Source organism: Aotus nancymaae, unplaced genomic scaffold (assembly GCF_030222135.1).
Source record: "Aotus nancymaae isolate 86718 unplaced genomic scaffold, 86718_ANA_hifiasm-v0.15.2.pri h1tg000009l, whole genome shotgun sequence".
Classification (NCBI taxonomy): Eukaryota; Metazoa; Chordata; class Mammalia; order Primates; family Aotidae; genus Aotus; species Aotus nancymaae.
In genome coordinates this window covers 3403674-3424402 of record NW_026988420.1, presented here as the reverse complement: position 1 = coordinate 3424402, position 20729 = coordinate 3403674, and the positions used below count along the sequence as shown (strand labels likewise).

The 20729-nt window shown below is 44.5% G+C and overlaps 3 protein-coding genes and 1 pseudogene across 3 annotated transcripts; 2 read left to right on the top strand and 2 right to left on the bottom strand.

Moving 5' to 3' along the window:
- Positions 1 to 7046: 7046 nt before the first annotated feature.
- Positions 7047 to 16032, bottom strand: LOC135273814 (LRP chaperone MESD-like). Its single transcript, XM_064373445.1, has 3 exons — positions 15139 to 16032; positions 14564 to 14623; positions 7047 to 7202 (listed from the first exon to the last, which is right to left on the bottom strand). Exons 1-3 carry the CDS (start codon positions 16030 to 16032, stop codon positions 7047 to 7049), a joined length of 1110 nt encoding a protein of 369 aa, XP_064229515.1.
- Positions 16033 to 16300: 268 nt separating this feature from the next.
- Positions 16301 to 16993, top strand: LOC105709613 (kinesin-like protein KIF22). The gene has a single exon (XM_064373460.1). It carries the CDS (start codon positions 16301 to 16303, stop codon positions 16820 to 16822), a length of 522 nt encoding a protein of 173 aa, XP_064229530.1. The 3' UTR covers positions 16823 to 16993.
- A 454-nt stretch (positions 16994 to 17447) lies between these two features.
- On the bottom strand, positions 17448 to 18071 carry LOC105710061 (cellular retinoic acid-binding protein 1-like). Its single transcript, XM_064373459.1, has one exon. It carries the CDS (start codon positions 18061 to 18063, stop codon positions 17677 to 17679), a length of 387 nt encoding a protein of 128 aa, XP_064229529.1. The 5' UTR covers positions 18064 to 18071; the 3' UTR covers positions 17448 to 17676.
- LOC105709606 (DDB1- and CUL4-associated factor 15-like) lies at positions 18072 to 19421 on the top strand (annotated as a pseudogene).
- The last annotated feature ends 1308 nt before the right edge of the window (positions 19422 to 20729 follow it).

Sequence of the window (20729 nt, the reverse complement as noted above, 5' to 3'; positions counted from 1 at the left end):
TTCTGAAATTCAAGAATGTGGCTTTACAGTTGCTTAAAAGATCATAATCCTAAACCTTTTCAGGAAAGGCACTTTGTGTCTAGGGACCAGTAGCCAGGCCAGTAGCAGCAATCAAGTGGCTCACTTCATCTGGAAAGGGACAGGAAGGCAAACTTACAGTGAGAAATCCACATTCAGGTAAGAACACGGAGTCAAAATTTAAATCCAAGCAGTATCTCCTTCCCACTGGCATTATAGTTCTGCCTAATAATTTTATTTTTGTCTTCAGCACATACTGTTGACTCCACACATAATATCTAACATGTTTGTAATGCAATGAGTCAAGTTATTATCTTGCTAGATACTAGGGACAATTAACCAAAACCTTTCTTTAAATTTTAAGACTTTTTTCACTTTTGTTGGAGCTTTGTGGGAAAAAGGGAAAGTAGTACTCATTTGTATTCCTCCCCTTCCCGAACAAACTGCCAAAATGCACAAAAAGCAGTCAAAAGTAGGGAAGAAAAGTTTATCCATACTGAAAATAGGGTATGTCACAGTTCCACAGTGCAAAATCAGGAGAACATTTGCCAAATTCTGCACACTTTGGGTGAGATGGGAAGAGGGAGCTTAAAACCAACAGATGCTCCCTTTACACGTGAGCACAAAAGTACAGAGAGGGGAAAGTTCTAGATAAAAGAAAGAATGAGGCTTCTTTTCTCTCATCTAGCCATTTGGACTTTCTTTCATTTTGTTGGACAAACTCTATGACTATGACTTATATAACATGAACTGACCCATTCTAAGTGAATAGCTTGGTGAGATATGACAAATGCATGCACCTATGTAAATATCAAGACATCAAGATATGGCCATTTTTATCACCCACAAAACTCCTGTGGACCAATTTGCATTATCCCTGGACTGCTTTCTGTGACATGAACGAGTTTTATCTTTTTTTTTTTTTTTTTTGAGATGAAGTTTTGCTTTTGACCCCCAGGCTGGAGTGCAATGGCCTGATCTTGAATCACTGCAACCTCCGCCTCCTGGCTTCAAGCGATTCTCCTGCTTTAGCCTCCCAAGTAGCTGGAATTATAGGTACGCACCACCATGCCTGGCTAATTTTTGTATTTTTAGTAGAGATGGGGTTTCACCATGTTGGCCATGCTAGCCTCAAACTCCTGATCTCAAGTGATCCACCCACCTCAGCCTCCAAAAGTGTTAGGATTACAGGCTTGAGCCCCCATGCCTGGCCAAGTTTTATCTTTTATAGAACCTCACATGAATGGTGTATCCTCCATTATGCTTGGCTTCCTTCACTCACTTTAATGTTTTTGAGATTCATGTATGGTGTTGTTCATTGCTGAGTTGTATTTCATTGTATAGTTATACCACAGTCTTTTTATCCATTTACTATTTAAATGATGCTTCATGTTATTTCCAGATTTTGACTATTATGAGTAAAGCTTCTATGAATTTTTATAGAATGTTCACACAAGGCTTTGTGAGTCATATAGGTTTATTTTTCTTTAGTAAATACCTAGGAGTGAAATTGCTAGGTTATATGGTAAGTATACACATTCAACCATAGAAGAAACTTCCAGAATATTTTCCAAAGTGGCTATACCATTGCACATTCCCCAGTAATTTATGTGTTCCAGTTGTCCTACTTCCAATTCAAAACTTGTTATTGTCTGAATTTTAAATTTTAGGCATTTTGATAGATGTACAGTGGCATTTTACACATTTCAGTGATGACTAATGACACTGAGCATTTTCATATGTCTTCTTTATGTAGTATTTGTTCACATATTTTGTCAATTTTTAGATTAGTTTACTTGCCTTATCATAATTAGGTTGTACAATGACTGTCTATATTTTGGATATGAGTCCTTTGTGTAATTATACATACTATTTCCCTATTACTGCTGTAATAAATTACCGCAAACTTAGTGGCAATGCAGATAGATTCTGTTATAGTTCCAGAAGTTAGAAGTCCCAAACTGGGTCTCACTGGGCTAAAAATGGTAAGACTGTGCCTCGTTCTATCACCCAGGCTGGAGTGCAGTGGTGGGATCTCAGTTCACTGCAACCTCTGCCTCCTAGGTTCAAGTGATCCTCATGCCTTAGCCTCCAGAGGAGCTGGGATTACAGGCATGAGCTACCATGCCCAGATAATTTGTGTGTTTTTAGTAGAGACGGGTTTCATCACATTTGCCAGGTTGGTCTTGAACTCAAGTGATCCACCCACCTTGTCCTCCCAGAGTGCTGGGATTATAGGCATGAGCCACTGCGTCCAGCCAAAAAAGGGAAGTTTTTAATTTTGACAAAGACCAATGTATCATTTATTTCTTTTATAGTTTGTGCTTTAGGGTTACATATTTAAATCTTTGCCTCCAAGATTAAAGCTATATACATTTCCCTCTCAACTGTGTTTCTTCATTATCAGTCATTTCAAAATATTTTATCATTTCCTGTTTGATATCTTCTTTGACCCATGGATTATTTAGAATTCTGCTATCTAATTTTCAAACATTTGGCGATGTTAAAAATTTTTTATTTTTAAATTTCTAATATAGTTATATTATAGTCAGAGAAAATACTCTGTAATTTTAATGTTTTTAAATTATCAAATCTTGTTTGATAGTACAGCATATATGGTCTGTATTTGGTGAAAATTTAAGGTGCACTTTTAAAGAGGGTGTACTGTGCTTCTCTTGAATAGCTTAAGCCACAAAAGTCCAAAAGTCAATTTGATTAAGTTGATTGATAGTGTTGTTCCATTAATTTATATCTTATTAATTATCTGTGTCCTTATTCTATTAATTTCTGAGAGAGAAGTGTTTATTTCTCTCTTTAGGCATGTATATTTTTTCTCCAGGTAACTTTAAGCTTTATTATAGCTGTACGCACATTTGATATACTTACGCATTCTTGGTGAATTGACCTCTGTGTCTTTTTCAAGTGTCCCTCTTTATGCATGACAATATTCCTTTTCCAAATTCGACTTTTTTCATATTAATATAGTCATCCTAATTTTCTTGTGATTTGCATTAGCATGATATATCTTAATATTAATTTAATCTATCCATTTCTTCATAAAATAGATTTTTTAAGACACTCTGTAGTTTTTAAACTCTTTACATAGAATTATATATATGCACATATATATATATTCAATTCAGTTTTCCCACATATTAATTTTGCACGATATATAAACTGTTAAAGAAAGATCTTTTGCTTTTGTTTCTTGTACTTTAAAAAACCTACAAAGGACTTGTTTCTCCTATTTCTTACTCCACTCTTTGAATCATTCTAAAAGGAGTTGTGATAACTGAGATTTATTTATTTATTTATTTTTTGAGATGGAGTCTTGTTCTGTCACCCAGGCTGGAGCGCAATGGCACGATCTCGGCTCACTGCAACTTTCACCTTCCAGGTTCAAGTGATTTTCCTGCCTCAGCCTCCTGAGTAGCTGGGATTACAAGCATGCACCACCACACCCAGCTAATTTTTTTTATATTTTTCTTAGAGATGGGGTTTCACCATGTTGGCCAGGCTGGTCTTGAACTCCTGACCTAAAGTGATCCACCTTCCTCAGCCTCCCAAAGTGCTGGGATTATAGGCATGAGTCACTGCGCCTGGCCTGAGGTTTATTTTTTAAGTAGATTTATGTTCTACATTCTCTTTACATAACTTGAAAGAACATCGCAATAAGAACTTGATGAATGATTATATAGTATTATAACTGATCATAATGAATATTGTTAAACACCAGAACTACTGGGAAATCAAAATAAACTCTTTAGGAAGGATATCATTTACAAATAGCAAAAAATAAACCGAACCTTCATCAAAAGTGACCATTCCACTTTGATTATACATCAGATAATAATGGTCTATAAAACTGTGATGTATGAACCCTCTTTAGAAATGAATTGAAATGCATAGACAAGAGTACATTAATGGATTTGGAAGGGTTTGTGTTCTTCCTGGATTATAACAAAACTCAGTTAAGTCCCTAAAAGTGGGGTGGAAATGATAGACAGCAAACCAGATTGCATGAATTTTTGGAACTACAGATGTATTGCCTTCACATAGACTCATAATAAGCCAAGAAGTGAATAAAAACGAATTTACACAATTTCACTTGGTATATAGGAAACATTTGTACCCAACACAGAAAGTGCCCCCACCCAACATGGAGATTTTGAATATACATTATGGATGTGTACTAATTAAGGATGCTATTGAAATCACATTAAGGGCCTGGTGTGGTGGCTCACGCCTATAATTGCAGCACTTTGGGAGGCCGAGGTGGGTAGATCACAAGGTCGGGAGTTTGAGACTAGTCTGGCCAAGATGGCGAAACCCCCATCTCTATTAAAAATATAAAAATCAGCCGAGCATGGTGGCACATGCTTGTAATCCCAGCTACTCGAGAGGCTGAGGCAGGGAATTGCTTAAACCCTGGAGGCAGAGGTTGCAGTGAGCCGAGATCGCACCCCTGCACTCCAGTCTGGGCAACAGAGCAAGGCTCCGTCTCAAAAAAAAGAAAGAAAGAAAAAAGAAAACACATTAAGGATGCTTTTAAATAGACGTTATAGAGTGGTTCGTGTAATTCCTTTTTTTTTTTTTTTTTTTTTTTTTTTTTTTTTTTTTTGAGACGGAGCCTTGCTCCATCGCCAGTCTGCAGTGCAATGGCGCGATCTCGGCTCACTGCAACCTCCGCCTCCTGGATTCAAGCGATTCTTCCACCTCAGCCTCCCGAGTAGCTGGGACCACAGGCACGTGCCAGCATGCCCGGCTATGTTTTGTATTTTTAGTAGAGACGGGATTTCACCATATTGGCCAGTATGGTCTCGACCTCTTGACCTCGTGATCTACCCGCCTCGGCCTCCCAAAGCGCTGAGACTACAGGCGTGAGCCACCGCGCCGTGTAATTCTTCATAACTTGAAAATGAATACAATTACACTGGACTGGAGAATGCTTACCTAGCAAGGCACACCCCATCTCCTTGGACAAGAAGATAATCATAAAATATTGTCAATAATTCTGTATGATCAGCCTTTCCCCTGACCTTCTTCATTCCAGGGCTAGAGACCTTGCATCATGGGCAGTAGCTGCAGTGGCAGGACCTTTGTACCCGTCTTTTCGATTTTACAGTGGTCAACTCCGCCTTTTATTCTGCATCACCCTAACAGCGTCGCCTCCTCCTATGCAGGGAGTGAAGGTGAGGCGTTGTCTTCCGACCACAGGAAGCAGTGTAAGGACCAGCGTGGCATCTTCGTCGCCCTACAGCCAGGGCACCTGCATCACAACAGACACTTGTCACGTGCTGAATTACGGCCACCTGGTGGTCTGAGGAATTGGGACTCGTGAATGTCAGCCTCAGACACGTTATCTGAGGTCAGGTAGCTCGGGTGAATCATCTCGAACGCGATGCTCTTTCATAGTTTGCCATTGATTTTCCTGACAGATGTGGTTAAATACATATTCCGTATTCTTCTTCGGCAAATCATATTAGAGACAGAGAAAAAAAAAATCTAACGTAAGGAAATGCTGAGGCTAATTAGCAGTCTGCCGTTTTGTTGTTCTCTCTCCTCTGAAAGTTCCATGACTGTTTCAAATTCTGGCCGTAGAAGGCACGTATCTCTTGGCTCTATTTTTTAAATCTCATCACTATTTTAATGCGTGTAATTTCAAGTCCCCTAGCCCTAAAGTCCTTCTAAAGCCCCAGCCGTCTGAGCTCTCCGCCCCCTGATCCCCCACGTGCTCTGCTCTGCGGGTGTGTTCTGGTCCCTGGTCCCCGCTAACGATCCCTTCCCCTGTCTGCGACACGCGCCATCGGAGCCTGTGGGCCCTCATCCCACGCCGGCTGGAGTGAGGGGAGAAACTACAGCCGTCTCCCAAAGTCTTGAAAAGCAGGTGTTTGTTGCAGGCTTTTTTGGAGGGACGGCAGATCAGGAGTGTAACAGTGCCTCCAACAGCAATGCTGGCTTAAAATAACCCGAGGAGAGCCAGTTTCTCACTCTCAGCAGCCTCTCCCACTCTTCCCCCAGGCAGGCTTCTCACCTCTCTGGTGCTCCCTTCTTCCTCCTCCTCAGGCAAATGTGTCCATGCTGTCGCCTCTAAAGTCGGCTCCCGGGCCCCCGCCATTCTCCCAGGGAAGCAGGAAAGCAGTCCTCCGCTAACCGGCTCCCTCTTAGGGACGAACTCCCTGGGGGTCTGGGGAGCACCTGCCTTCCTGCACCCTCGGTGCTGTTGTGTAAAGCTGCCTCTCCACAAGCCATCAGTCTCCTCCAATCATGTGGGAATCCTCACAAAGCCAGGGCCACTGTTTTTACTTTATTCTTTAAACTGTCACATGATATAAAAACCAGTATACAGATAGAAAAAGGTTTTAATTTTTAATTTTATTTATACCTTAACTCACAAAGTTTTATGTCAATATATAACAGTCTTTGAAATTCCTTTTCTTGTTTCTTTAGACCTTCTTCCTTCACCTGCGTCGGGATTGCTGAACACACAATAAACACGGTCAGGCCCTCCTGTGTGTCCTCCCAGGTTTTCTCTGTGCTTGCAGAATCCCTACACACCGACAAAAGCAAACGCAGAGACAGCTGCTTGTTGTTTTAGAAAGTTGCCATCCTACTATACACACCTTTCTGCATGTTGGTTTTCTAATTCAACAGTACCTTGTGAAAAACATTTTCAAGACAACAGATACACTTTTAAATTATACTTTTTCATTTTTTTGAGACAGAGTCTTGCTCTGTGCTCTGTCACCCAGGCTGGAGTGCAGTGACACAATCTCAGCTCACTATAACCTCCGCCTACAGGGTTCAAGTAATTCTCCTGCCTCAGCCTCCCAAGTAGCTGGGATTACAGGTGCCCACTGCCACGCCTGGCTAATTTTTGTATTTTTAGTAGAGATGGGTTTTCACCATGTTGGCTAGGCTGGTCTCGAGCTCCTGACCTCAAGTGATCCACCCACCCTTGGCCTCCCAAAGTGCTGGGATTACAGGTGTGAGCCACCACGCCAGGCCTATACTTTCTAATAACTATTTCATTCATGCTGCAGATCAGGACTTTGTAACACGAGCACTATGGTTTTAGGCATGGAAACCATTGTGGTAGGGGCTGTCCTGTGCATTGGGAGATGTTTAGCAGCATCTCTGACCTCTGCCCTCCAGATGCCAGGAGCACTGCTGCCACCTTCCACCTGTGACAACCAAAAATGTCCCCAGACATTGCTAAATGTCCCCCGGAGGACAAAATCACCCAGGCTGAGAACCACCAGTATAGACGTACTATAATCTATAATGAATTCATCCATTCCTTTATGGAAAGGCAACCCAGTTTTTGGCCACCACATGAAATGCAGAGATAAATATAGTTGTACATATTTTTGATAAAAATTATTTTACCAAATAGCTTTAAATATACTTTTTGTCAAAACCTTGGATCTGCAAATAAGCTTTCTAAACTAATAGAAAGTATTATTCCCCATGTTCACCATATAAGCTAGTTAGCCAAGCCAATCTTTAATGTCAAATCAATTAGACAAGTCTTTTAAATAAAAAATGTTTCAAAAAAAATTTTTTTCTTTTTTTGAGACGGAGTCTCACTCTGTCACCCAGGCTGGAGTGCACGATCTCGGCTCACTGCAGCCTCCGCCTCCCAGGTTCAAGCGATTCTCTTGCCTCAGCCTCCTGAGTAGCTGGGATTACCGGCATGTGCCACCGCACCCAGCTAATTTTTGTATTTTTAGTAGAAATGGGGTTTCAACATCTTGGCCAGGCTGGTCTTGAACTCCTGACCTCGTGATCCACCTGCCTCGGCCTCCCAAAGTGCTGGGATTACAGGCATGAGTCACCAAGCTGGGCCGAAAAAGTTTCAAAATTTAAGTCAGCATGTTTAACATGTGAGAGGACTTTCTCAAACTGAGAAAGCAGAATTCGTATTGCAAGATGGACTGCTAAAAAGAGTAAAGAATAACATTATTTTACTTCAATCTAATTCATCTATGCATTTTATAAGTTATCAAAAGCATAAATCTATACCATCTTAGGTACACAATTCTAAGCAATAAAATGTAACATGTACAAAAATAAACTACTTACAAAGCTAGAAATATAATTCAAAGCATGATATTCAGCAAATATAAGTATACATGGGCATGAACTCTAGTAACTGGCTTTGGGAATAAAAATAAGAAAAAATCTATCAAATACTTCCGATTTGTGATAAATTTTAATAAATATTTTTGTATATTTAATGAAGAAAAAAGGAATATGATATGAAAATCTGAGTAGAGCTGTTAGCACATTTCATATGGCACATTCCAAAAACCAAAAGAAGACACAAAAAGGGAGGAAGAAAAGAAGGTCTCTAACAACGCTGGGAAGATGGGCAGGAGCCAGATCATGAAGGAGCTTCTGGGCTGCATAAAGGATTTGGGCCTCTATCAGGGGAGCAGTGTGAACCTATTGAAGAACCTTAAGTAGAGGAATGGTATTTTATATGTGCGTACTTTAAAAGTTGACAGTTATTAATCACAGAGAACCAGAGGGTGACATGAGAAGGTCCCAGAGAACAGTCCTGAGATTAATTTAAACAAGAAATGATGAAAACTTGGGTTAAGGTGGCAAACGCAGAGCTAATGGAAGTGAGCGTTTGATTATTTAGTGCAGGGCTTGTCCTCGGAACATAATGGTGAGCACAGTCATATGGCAAGGATGGTTAAAGCCCTAAGAAGAAATGGAACCACTTGCATTGCATGGCAGTTGGGGCCCAGGACCAAGCTGTCTGGAGCTCCAGCATTCAGAGGCCACAGAGGTGACCGAGCAAATGGAGTACACCAAGGAGTCGTGGTAGAGACCCAGGCAGGAAGCCAGGTGAGTGCAGCATCCTGCTGGCTAAGGGAAGGATGCTTCAAGAGTGTCAGGAGTAAGTGCTGGGGCTCAGAGAACAATACCCTAAATAAAGTCTCCAGAAGCAGCTCTCTCTGACCTTCTCCTGCCCTCCTGTCCCTGGCTCCTCATTCTCCCCTGGGACTAGCCCCCCTCCCTTGCTGGGAGCTCAGACACGCCCCCTCCCCCCCACCGGGAGCCCGGGAAAAAAAGCCCCATCAGGACTTACCTGATACCATTTTGTCCCATCCAGGCTCCACTCCCTGCCTACTATTTTGTCCTATCTGGGCCCCACTCCCCACCATCCGGGTCCTACTCCCCTCCATTTTGTTTCATCCGGGTCCCACTCCCCTCCATTTTGTCCCACTCACCTTGGCCACAGCCAATCGGACGCCTCCACTCCCTATAAAACCCCCCGTGCCTGAGAGGAGTCCCCGTGACTTCTCTGGCCCTTCCTGTACGGGCCGCGGAACCTCGTCCGGGAGCCTGAATAAATTTCCTTGCATTGGATTATTTTCGTGCTGGCCTCAGTTTCTTCATTTCGTCCTCGGCGAGAACAGACCTTACACCAATAATTGCAGCTATTTCCTCTCTACCCAATAGTTATTTTAGAGAATTTTATTTTAATTTTCAAGTGATTGTATTTTTTATTTAAATAGTCATCAGTGTACAGAGAAAGAATTTTTAGAATTCTTTTGAGGTTCCTTGATTAAGAGAGGTGTTTTTACCTCTACTAAGAGTAGAATTAAATTGACTTTTCTTCTGCAATGATCTAATTTAGACCTTCATTTAAAGAAATTCAACAGAATTCTAATGACAACTGTCTTTCCCTAGTTTCTAGCGCTAGCTAATTAGAGCTTTTTCTTACTTTCATATTTCATTCATTATTTTGACCAAAATCTGGAAATAATTAGATGTGCATTCAAACCATTGTCTTGTTCAGCAGCCAGTCTCAGGTAACAGTTTAGCTGCCTGACGCTACAGCTCTCTTCTCTAACGCAAACCATTGTTTTTTGTTTGTTTGTTTTTGCTTCTTTGCTCTTTCCAGCACAGTGTTCTGTGACCATGGCAATACCAGAAGCATTTTAAATTCCTTTTGAAGAAAAAGACACTATCTGCTTAGAATTTAAGCTGGAAACCAACAGCAAACCTCCTTGCTTCTGAGCCATGTTTTTTCCTACATCACGTGATCGTAGCAGCCTACCAACAACGATAACTCAGGAGTAACTTGAGGATATGTCTGTTTAATTTCTTCACCCCCAGTGTCAGATAGACAATAATAACAGCACAAAGGACACGAGAGATCATCCAATTAGTACAATCCCCCTGTTTTGTAGATGAAGAAAATGAGTCATTGCTAAGACTTTCACAGTTATTTAGTGGAAAATTTGCATTCGTATTTACACAAAGAGCAATGCCTTACAAATAGAAAACTAACGACTTAGTATGATTTATGGAAATGTAATTTTGGAAAGAGCTACCCATAACCTCAGGTCCTTCAGAAACCAGGAAGAATAGAAATGGCTTTGTCAGCCTTTAAAAATAGCTATTAATTTGCTATTCTAAATGCCAGCGTGTACTCCAGAGAGCAGGGCATGAAAAGCACTCAAAAGACATTGAGGAGATTTATACTTGAGTTCTTGTATTTCAAACTCATTGTACTTTCTTGATGATGGAGACACATGACTTTTGTAAAACGTTTGTAATTTAAAGACAGTTAGGTGCTGACTCGTTATGTGGATTAAAGTACTCTCTACATAAATAGCTGTCATCTGTCTCTACTCCTTTTTCAACCCCTTTTTTCCTTGTTTTCCTATTAGTTGGAAACAAATAGTTATTTAAATAAATAGTTATTTAAGCCCAAGAATGAAATCTCATGTCTAAATATTGGAAGGAATAATACTAATACTATTCTGATGTCTTTTTCATTCTAACTCTGTGATTTTAATTCTAATATTAATGCTAGCTAAAGTTTATTGAGTCCTTACTTGAGACACTAAATGCTTTACAGGAACTATCTGATTTAATGGAAATAGCAACCTACTACTCTCTCTCTCCATTTTACAGATTAAGAAACCAGAGAGGTTGCGTCCGGTGGAAGTGGCAGAATGAGCCATCTACCCAGGCAGTCAGGATCTAGATAGAACCTGCAGTCTGTTCGAACCACTGAGCTCTGCAGCCCCACCCACTGGCTCATCAGAACATATCCACAAAAAAGGTAAAACGGGAAATTATGGGAGCCTCCCCAACCACAAATGAGAAGGGGCCACGGAACCAGTTTTTCTTGTAAAAAGCACAGTTAGTTGACCAAACTTGACCACGCATGCCACAGCAAGCTGATGACAATGCCACACATAACTTTTCTTTTTCTTTTTTTTTTTTTGAGATGGAACATTGCTCTTGTTGCCCAGGCTGGAGTGCAGTGGCACAATCTCAGCTCACCACAACCTCCGCCTCCTGAATTCAAGTGATTTTCCTGCCTCAGCCTTCCAAGTAGCTAGGATTACAGGTGCCTGCCACCACGCCCAACTAGTTTATATAGAGATAATGTATATATTATTATAGATTATTATATATATTACTATCTCTATATATTATCTATATAATATATATTTTATATACATATACATATATATATATATATTTTTTTTTAGTAGAGACAACTTTCACCCTGTGGTCAGGCTGGTCTCAAACTCCCAACCTCAGGTGATCTGCCCGTCTCGGCCTCCCAGAGTGCTGGGATTACAGCTGTGAGCCACTGTGTCCAGCCCACACATGGTTTTTCATGAGCAGAGAGAAATGTACTGCATACATCTTAATCTCTAGTTGTTCATTTTGAGAAGGAATAAAGATCCAGAAGGAAAAGCAGATCCCATTCTGATGGTTTATAAACACTTAACCAATGCTCATAGCCCAGTGCAGAAGGATAGGAAGCTGACCAAACCTACACAGGGTTTTGCCAGGTGGTGGTTTTTCAGGGGAAAGTGGCGGACCTTATTTAGAAATACTTTCTCCTCTTTCTCATAACTTTGGTCAACATTAAGAGGATATTCTTGAATGGTTATTCCCATTGGTGTCAGATGAAGACTGAAAGCGTCCATTGAATTTCATAGCTAGGAGGTTGCTAAAGGAGATAATTTTAGTGGATTGGTGAAGGCTAAAGCAGGCATCAGATTCAAAACTGAATGGGAATTGTAAAGAGAAGAACACTCTTTTAGACTATCATGTTTTTTGGACATGGAGAAAGAACTTTGGGCTTCCTTTGACAGCTAAAGAGAAAATAGAGGCAAAATGGCAGATGTTTTAAGATTCTTGAGCATAATTAAATACTAAAGTGACAAAGACTATAAAGGGGGAGAGGACAAAATCAGTGGCACAGGCTCTAAAAAAAGCGAGAGCACGGGGACAGGACAGGGAGAGACAAATCTCCTGAGGATGCTGATGGAAAGTCCCCTCGACAGATCAGGGCAAGGGATGAGAAGGGCAAGAGGCTGAGATCATCTCCACTATAGCTGTTTATTTCCTGGTGAAGTCCACAGGGCTTGGGCAATATTCATTGATTTCGATGGGATTGATAGGTAGTTGGAATTCTTTTAAATTTCTGATGAGTATTCTGAAATAAATATTAGGGTAAATAGGACAAAATTTGTCAAGATTTTGTCCAGTGAAGGGAAGGATAGAGAAAGCAGAACTGAGAGAGCAGTAAAATGGTGCCATTTAAGGTCTTGGATATTTTAGTTATTTGTTTATTTTTGCCCACTCTCTTGCCCAGGCTAGAGTGCAGTGATGCCATCTCAGCTCACTGCAACCTCCACCTCCCAGGTTCAAGTGATTCTCCCTGCCTCAACCTCCTGAGTAGCAGAGGTTACAGATGTGCGCCACCACAGTCAGCTAATTTTTGAACTTTTAGTAGAGATGGGGTTTCACCATATTGGCCAGGCTGGTCTTGAACTCATGACCTCAAGTGATCCACCCGTCGCAGCCTCCCAAAGTGCTAGGATTATAGGCATGAGCCACTGCGCCTGGCCAGATATTTTATATTGAATATAAGGTTAACAGAAGGATAGTTTGGATATCCTAGTGCACAACTGGTAAGCAGCTTTGCATGCCCTGCAGATCTCATGTCACCTGTCACATCACTGCCACCATCTATAATTTCTTTATGTGTGATCTTTTATTCTTTGATTAACTTGAATGAAAACAAATAACTTCCGTTTCCTATGTCCTGCAGTCTGGTGATCTGTCTTAAAAGTCATGTCTCAAAACATTTCCAAAAACAGTGAAATAGAAAAGTAGTTCCTTGTATTAGTAAACACAGAAGTGTATCAGTATTTTTTGAAATACCTCCTTGTAGTATTTAGGACTTTTGACATCTATTTGAAAAATCAGAAGTAACTTTTTAAGTGGTCAAGTATGTTTTTCTTCAATTATCAAAAGCAGCTTAGTTTAATGGTGAAGTCCGTCCTGGCTGAGGCTGTAAGATAGTGCCCATTCTCGACTTCCACGCTAAGCCTGTATACAATGCAGGAGTGACTGCTTTCACTAGAATATTTTCAAGTAGCTTAGCCTTCAGGATCTGGGGGGCAGAGAAATCTTAACAGTGCAGAAAAATTGTAACCACACCTCTGACATATTCATTTCATACTACTGATAATGAAGCCCTTTTCTGTGAAAAACACTATAGAAATCTTGTCTTGACTCAAATGAATTCTATTCTATCACACACTCTCGTTTCCAAATTACAGGTTTGTTTTCTGATAGGCAAATTCAACAAAATCCAACACACACCCACAACAGTCTGAATTCTAAATTTTTTTTTTTTTTTTTTTTTTTCTTGAGATGGAGTCCTGCTCTGTTTCCCAGGCTGGAGTGCAGTGGCACGATCTCCATTCATTGCAACCTCCACCTCCCAGTTTCAAGCAATTCTCCTGCCTCAGTCTCCTGAGTAGCTGGGATTACTGGCATGCGTCACCATGCCCAGCTAATTTTTGTATTTTTAGTAGAGATGGGGTTTTGGCCAGGTGTGGTGGCTCACGCCTGTAATCTCAGCACTTTGGGAGGCTGAGGCAGGCCAATCACCTGAGGTCAGGAGTTCAAGACCAGCCTGGCTAAGATGGTGAAACTCTGTTTCTATTAAAAATACAAAAATTTAGTCCAGCATGGTGACACATACCTGTAATCGCAGCTAATTGGGAGACCGAGGCAGGAGAATTGCTCAAACCTGGGAGACGGAGGTTGCAGTGAGCTGAGATCATGCCATTGCACTCCAGGTTGGGCAACAAGAGCAAAACTCTGTCTCAAAAAGAAAGAAAATGAGAGAGAGAGAGAGAAAGAGAGAGAGAGGAAGAGGAAAGAAAGAAAGAAAGAAGGAAGGAAGGAGAGAAAGAAAGAGAGAAAACATGGTGAAACCCTGTTAATCCCCACATCTCATATTTCTTTTTTTTTTTCCCAAAGAATTTTAGTTCTTAGAAATGACATCTGTATATAAATGTTCTAACTCTTATTCAGAGTAGGCTCTAACATATGAACAGTAAAATCAGACATTAACAGCAGCATGTCACGTTACTCCGTACAAAAGCACAGATTTAGGCACTTTATCAAAGAAAACTGTTTAGAAATAAATGAGGTTATTGAGTCTTCTGTCATACTCTGCAAAGGACTCCCTACTTACATCCTTTAAAATTGTTTCATTAAATGGAACATACGACTCCTCGACACCAGCAGTACTTTCCTAAATAAGGAAACAAAACAGAACCCCTAGCTTTACAGACCACATAAAACCTGACAGACACCAAGAGTTCTCTGTTACTGACGAGTACGATTCAAGTCAAAGAAATTCAAAACTACTTAGGATTTCCAGTACCGTATTTTTCATTCTCTGCATTTCCTGCACAAGTTTTGGATTTACATACCCTGGCTTCCTGGCTATATATTTAGATATCTGAGTTCACAAAGCACATTTTACCTTTACCATAATGAAAATGATGTATATGGCATGAAGAGTTTGATTCAATTAAGAGTTTTAAAGTCTTCTCTGATCAGAATTTGCTATCCTTTTGGTTGACAGAAAATAAAAAATAGGGACACCCAATCAGAGCAGGTGCTTGGAAGGGAGTGGAATCTCAGTAGAGTCGATGACTCACCAAGTGTAAATGGGAAAAAGTCACATTTCCATGTAAGGTGATTTTATAGTAAACATGAATTTGTCAGTGTGCAATATTAATTAGAAAACTTCTGTCTTCTTACTTGAAGCCTATTAAACAGTAATTCTTTGACCACAAATGGGTCATGTGGCAGACCCTTTCTAGAAGAAACTAGAATGTCATCTGGTGTGCAGTTTCCTGAGACCACTCCCACCCCATGAGCTGGGCAAGGAGCCCTCCATGTCCACCTGTCTCTCTGCAGCACGCCACTGCTGACCCATGACAAGGAAGACAGTTGAGCACTTTTATTCCCAGCTCGACTGTCTTCCTTGGAAGCCCAAGGTTTCAGATCTCCTTCCTTCTTCTTTTTGCCCTTGTCTTGTTTTGTCTTATTTTTCTCTTTGCTTCCTCCTCCTTTGCCAGGGTACGCCTGGCCCTCCAGAGTTACATCAGCACACCTGTCTTGACTGACTAAAAAGTCCTTGATCTCCCAGGTGTAGCTCCCATCGTGAAGCATGAAGATAGCACGGTCTGATCCCACAATGAACCTCTGGACGTCATAGTTGGCATTGAAAAGGCTGCCCTGCCAGAGGCTCGTGATTTCCTCTGTCTCCTCCTCAGTGGGGCTTCCTGATACGGTGACAAACGTCATGAGAGTCTTCCCTTTCTTCGTCATTTTCAGTATGCTTTCAGGCTTGCTTGGGTCTATCTTTGAGAAGTCGACAGGTGCTGAGGCTCTCTTGTGCCCTGGAAGATCTCCTTCTTCAATGTCATCGTCTTTCTCCCATTGCTCCAGAAGATGCGCCATGTCTGCATCATTGTAATCGCGAGTATCCTTCTTCCGGAGAGGTGGAGTAGACTCGTCGGGCGTCCTGGGCGAGCCTTCGGCCATGCAGGCCCCAGGCGGTGGTAGCAGCAGCAGCAGCAGCAGCAGCAGCAGCAGGTCAGAGGCACAAAGCAGGACCACGGCCTTGCGTGCCCAGCTGGAGGCCGCCATTTCTGCCGCGCCGCAGCAGGGCTGACCCGACCTGCGCCGGCCACCCGCCTCGGGAGCCTACCTCGCACACGCCTCCCGCCCCGCCTTCCCGTGGACCCGGCCGTGCTGGAGCACCTCCTGAGCTTGGACCGTCTGCTAGCCTCCCGAGGGAGCCAGGGTTACCCCTCTGTTGAGTACCCCAAAGCAAGAGCGGATGGTGCTCATGAAGACAGTGGAAGAGAAGGAGATTGAGAGGCTTAAGATGAAGCAAAAAGAACTGGAAGCCAAGATGTTGGCCCAAAAGGCTGAAGACTCAAAGGAAAAGGAGAACTATTATCCCACAATGCTCCGGCCCCTTTCGCATCGCACAGTCACAGTGGCAAAGCCCCTGAAAAAGGCTGTGGTGATGGCCCTACAGCTAATTCAGGAGCAGGCAGCATCCCCAAATGCCGAGATCCGTATCCTGAAGAATAAAGGCTGGAAGAGAAAGCTGGAGTCCCTGGATGCCTCAAAGCCTGAGGAGAAGGCAGAGGACTGCTGGGAGCTACAGATCAGCCCGGAGCTTTTGGCTCATGGGCGCAAAAAAGTACTGGATCTGCTGAACGAAGGCTCAGCCCGGGATCTCCGCAGTCTTCAGAGCATTGGCCCAAAGAAGGCCCAGCTCATCATGGGCTGGCGGGAGCTCCACGGCCCCTTCAGCCAGGTGGAGGACCTGGAACGCGTGGAGGGCATAACAGGGAAACAGATGGAGTCCTTCCTGAAGGCGAACATCCTGGGTCTCGCCACTGGCCAGCGCTGTGACCCGTCTTGACCGCCGTTTCCTCACTCCGCCTTTTTAAATCCTTGTATAACCCCGTGTTGTGTAAATACAGTTTTTGCTCCAGTAAAAAAAAGAAAAAAGAAAAAAAAATTCAAAAATAGAAAAATTTCTAGTCCATCCTAATCTGAATGGTGCTGTTTCTATATTGGTCATCGCCTTGCCAAACAGGAGCTCCTGCAAAAGAGCAGGAAGAGAGACTGGCCTCCGTGGCTGAAAGAGTCCTTTCAGGAAGGTGGAGCTGCACTGGTTTCCGATGTTTTAAGTTGACTTTACCAAGGGGTAAATTGAAATCCTGGGTCTCTTGGCCTGTCCTGTAGCCGGTTTATTTTTTACTTTGCCTCCTCTCCCCTTTTTTTGAGATCCATCCTCTATCAAGAAGTCTGAAATGACTTTAAAGGTTTTTGAATTGAGATTTAAAAACCAACTTATACCGCATTGCAACAAGGTTACCCCTGTTTTGCCACAAGCATCTCGGGATTGTGTTTGACTTGTGTCTGTCCAAGAACTTTTCCTCCAAAGATGTGTATAGTTATTGGTTAACATGACTGTTTTCTCTCTTTCTGGAAATAAAAAGGAAAAAAAAGTTGTTTTTTTTTTTTTTATATGTCCAATGAAATTTAATGACTTCTGAAACCGTGCAAATGCCAAACTATGGAGCACCAGGGATACAAGGGGCACCAAGGCCTGGGGGGCGGGGGGCCGGGCACCACAACATTGTCATAGGGAAAACGGGATCATCTAATATTGATATGGGGGAAGGGCTGACAACTGGCAGCTCAGAACTACGACATATTCCTCAGGGGAACCTGCATCCCTTCCTGAAAGTAGGAGCAAGCCAACTGCCTTCACTCTCGGACATAAATTCTGGTGCAGACCACGTCATCGGCACTGAACGTCAGGATAAGTTCATCGTTGGCCAGCTCAAGGGTCCAGTAGGTTTTGGGGCCGTCCCCTTCAAGAAGAGTTTGCGTGCAGTGGATCTTGTTCTCATTCTCCCAAGTGGCTAAACTCCTGCACTTGCGTCCATCCATGGTCTCCTCCTCAAAGCCTTCTCCGACCTTGAAGTTGATCTCAGTGGTGCACACCGTGGTGGATGTCTTGATGTAGAACTGATCCCCGTCCTGGCGGATCTCCACGTGAGGCTTGGACGCAGGCGCTACGGCCACTTTCCTCAGCATGGCGTTCACACCCAGTACCTCGAGCAGCTCGTTGAAATTCTTGCTGCTGCGCATCTTCCAGGATGAGCGATGAGAACCACCGTGACATCTACGTCAGCACTGTGGCCGTGCCGCCCCTGGGCCACTGTGCTGCTTGCCAGGATGCCAGCCGGGCCCACCCAGGAGACCCAAACGCACAGTGCCTGCAGCACGGCTTCATGCTGCACACCAAGTACCAGGTGGTCTACCCCTTCCCCACCTTCCAGCCCGCCTTCCAGCTCAAGAAGAACCAGGTGGTGCTGCTCAACACCAGCTACTCCCTGGTGACCTGCACCATCTCTGTCCACTCAGCAGGTGACAGGAGTTTCTGCCAAATCCTGTATGACCACAGCACCTGCCCCCCAGCGCCTGCCAGCCCCCCTGAGCCCTGGAGCCCAGAGGTGCCCCCTGCCCTCCCCAGCTTCTGCCCTGACGCGGCCCCAGCCTGTTCCTCTGGGTCTCCTGAACCCTCACCCGCCATCACCAAAGCCAAGGAGTTTGTGGCTGACATCTTTTGCTGGGCCAAAGAGGCCAAGGGCGGGGCCCCTGAGGAAGCCTGGCCTGCCCGGTGCCCAGGACCCTCTGGCAGCCGCTGCTGTGCGCACTCTGAGGCCCTAGCCCTGGGTGGGGAAGCAGCACCCCGGGACAGCCCCTCTGCCTCGGAGGCGCCTGCCCCTGAGCCTGGTTACGTCAATTACACCAAGCTGTACTATGTGCTGGAGTCCGGAGAGAGAATGGAGCCGGAGGATGAGTTCGAGGACGATAAGATCTTCCTGCCCTTCGTGGTGACCGATCATGGCTGAAACCTGCGGCCCATGCGGGAGCAGACTGCTGTCCAGGGCCAGTACCTGACGGTGGAGCAGCTCACGCTGGACTTCGAATATGTCGTCAATGAGGTCATCTGCCATGACGCCACCTGTGGCCACCAGTTCTGTTCTTTCAGCGACTACGACATAGTCATTCTAGAAGTCTGCCCAGAAACCAATCAGGTCCTCATCAACATTGGCTTGCTGCTCCTGGCCTTCCCGTCCCCCACCGAGGAGGGCCAGCTCCGACCAAAGACCTATGGGTAGCATGGGACCTCAACAGAGGCATCTTCAAGACAGTCAGTGTGGGTGACCTCACCAAGGTCAAAGGGCAGACCAGTGGCAGCATCTGGAGCTCCTACCACAAGAGCTGCGTGGACATGGTCATGAAGTGGCTGGTGCCCAAGAGCAGCGGCCGCTACGTCAACAGGATGACCAACGAGGCGCTGCACAAAGGGTACTCCCTGAAGGTTCTGGCAGACAGTGAGCAATACACATGGATCGTGCTGTGAGGGCCGGGCCGCCCTGGACACTGACTCCAACTACCTCCCCGGGGTGGCCTCTTCCCAGCCGGCTGGCCCACCGACTGATGACTGGCACTAGTGTTAGGCTGTGGAACAGGGCTGGGCAGGGCAGTCCCTGGTGGCCTGAGGGTCTGGACACTTTATTTATGCCTATTTAAGTTGGGAAGGGGCCGAGAGAGGGTGCCTCCTGCCCCACCAGCCCGAGTGCCCTGCCTTTGCTCCGAGCTGGGCATGGGCCTGGCCCCACATGCATTCGCCCCTTTCCTCGGCTACAGCTGTGGACATTGCCCTTGGGGCAGCTGAATGGACCCCGTTCCCCCCTGCCCGTCTGCCTCCAGCCTCCAGCCTCCCCACCCAGGCCGGCAACCTCCTGGCCACCCCCACTCAGTTCTTAATGTAATAAATGTTTTAATTTCTGAACCTCAAAAAAAAAAAAAAAAAAAAAGCCCGCCCCTCCTCCTCCCTTTCCCACCCCTCGGAGTGGAGTTGCACATGCGACTGCTCGCTGCTGCGTCCCGCCCAGCCACCTTCGCGCAGGAACGGGTCCCTGCAGCCCCCAGCCGATGGCAGGACAGTAGCCGCCTGTCAGAGGTCGTGAACGACTGAGGCAGACGCAGCGGCTCCAGGACCTCAAGAGAGTGGGTGTCTCTGGAGGCCATGGGCTACCCGGAGGTGGAGCGTAGGGAACCCCTTCCCGCGGCAGCACCGCAGGAGCGGGGAGCCAGGGCTGCAGCTGTCGCGGGGCCCATGCCCGGGCGTGCGAAGGGAACAGCTGCCGGCTCTTCCTGGGTTTCTTTGGCGGAGGTTGCAGTGAGCTGAGACCGTGCCATTGTACTCCAGCCTGGGCAACAGAGCGAGACTCTATCTCAAAAAAAAAAAAAAGAAAAAAAGAAAGGGCTTTCAGGAGTAGGTTGTATCTCTCTTCAGAGTATGCAGCGCTCAAGGTACCAACCTGGGAACAGAAACCGGGCCCTTACCAGACACCAATCCTGCCAGCACGTTGATCTTGGACTTTCCAGCCCCCAGGACTTTGAGAAATAATTTTTTTCTGGCCAGGAGCAGTGGCTTACCCCTGTAATCCCAGCACTTTGGGAGGCCGAGGCGTGCGGATCACGAGGTCAGGAGATCGAAACCATCCTGACCAATATGGTGAAACCCCGTCAAAAAATACAAAAATTAGCTGGGCATGGTGGTGTGCGCCTGTAGTCCCAGCTACTTGGGAGGCTGAGGTCGGAGAATTGCTTGAACCCGGGAGGTGGAGGTTGCAGTGAGCCGAGATAGCGCCACTGCACTCTAGGCTGGCTCCTGGCGACAGAGCAAAACTCTGTCTCAAAAAAAAAAAAGAAAGAATTTTTTTCTTCAATATTATCCA

Coding starts and splice junctions, on each gene's coding strand:
- LOC135273814 (XM_064373445.1), bottom strand. CDS start 16,032: ATGGCGGCCTCCAGCTGGGCACGCAAGGCCGTGGTCCTGCTTTGTGCC. Junction 14,624..15,138: donor TACTGTTTAATAGGCTTCAA/GTAAGAAGACAG, acceptor TTCCTTATTTAG/GAAAGTACTGCTGGTGTCGA. Junction 7,203..14,563: donor ATGAAACAATTTTAAAGGAT/GTAAGTAGGGAG, acceptor TGGTTGTCACAG/GTGGAAGGTGGCAGCAGTGC.
- LOC105709613 (XM_064373460.1), top strand. CDS start 16,301: ATGTTGGCCCAAAAGGCTGAAGACTCAAAGGAAAAGGAGAACTATTAT.
- LOC105710061 (XM_064373459.1), bottom strand. CDS start 18,063: ATGCGCAGCAGCAAGAATTTCAACGAGCTGCTCGAGGTACTGGGTGTG.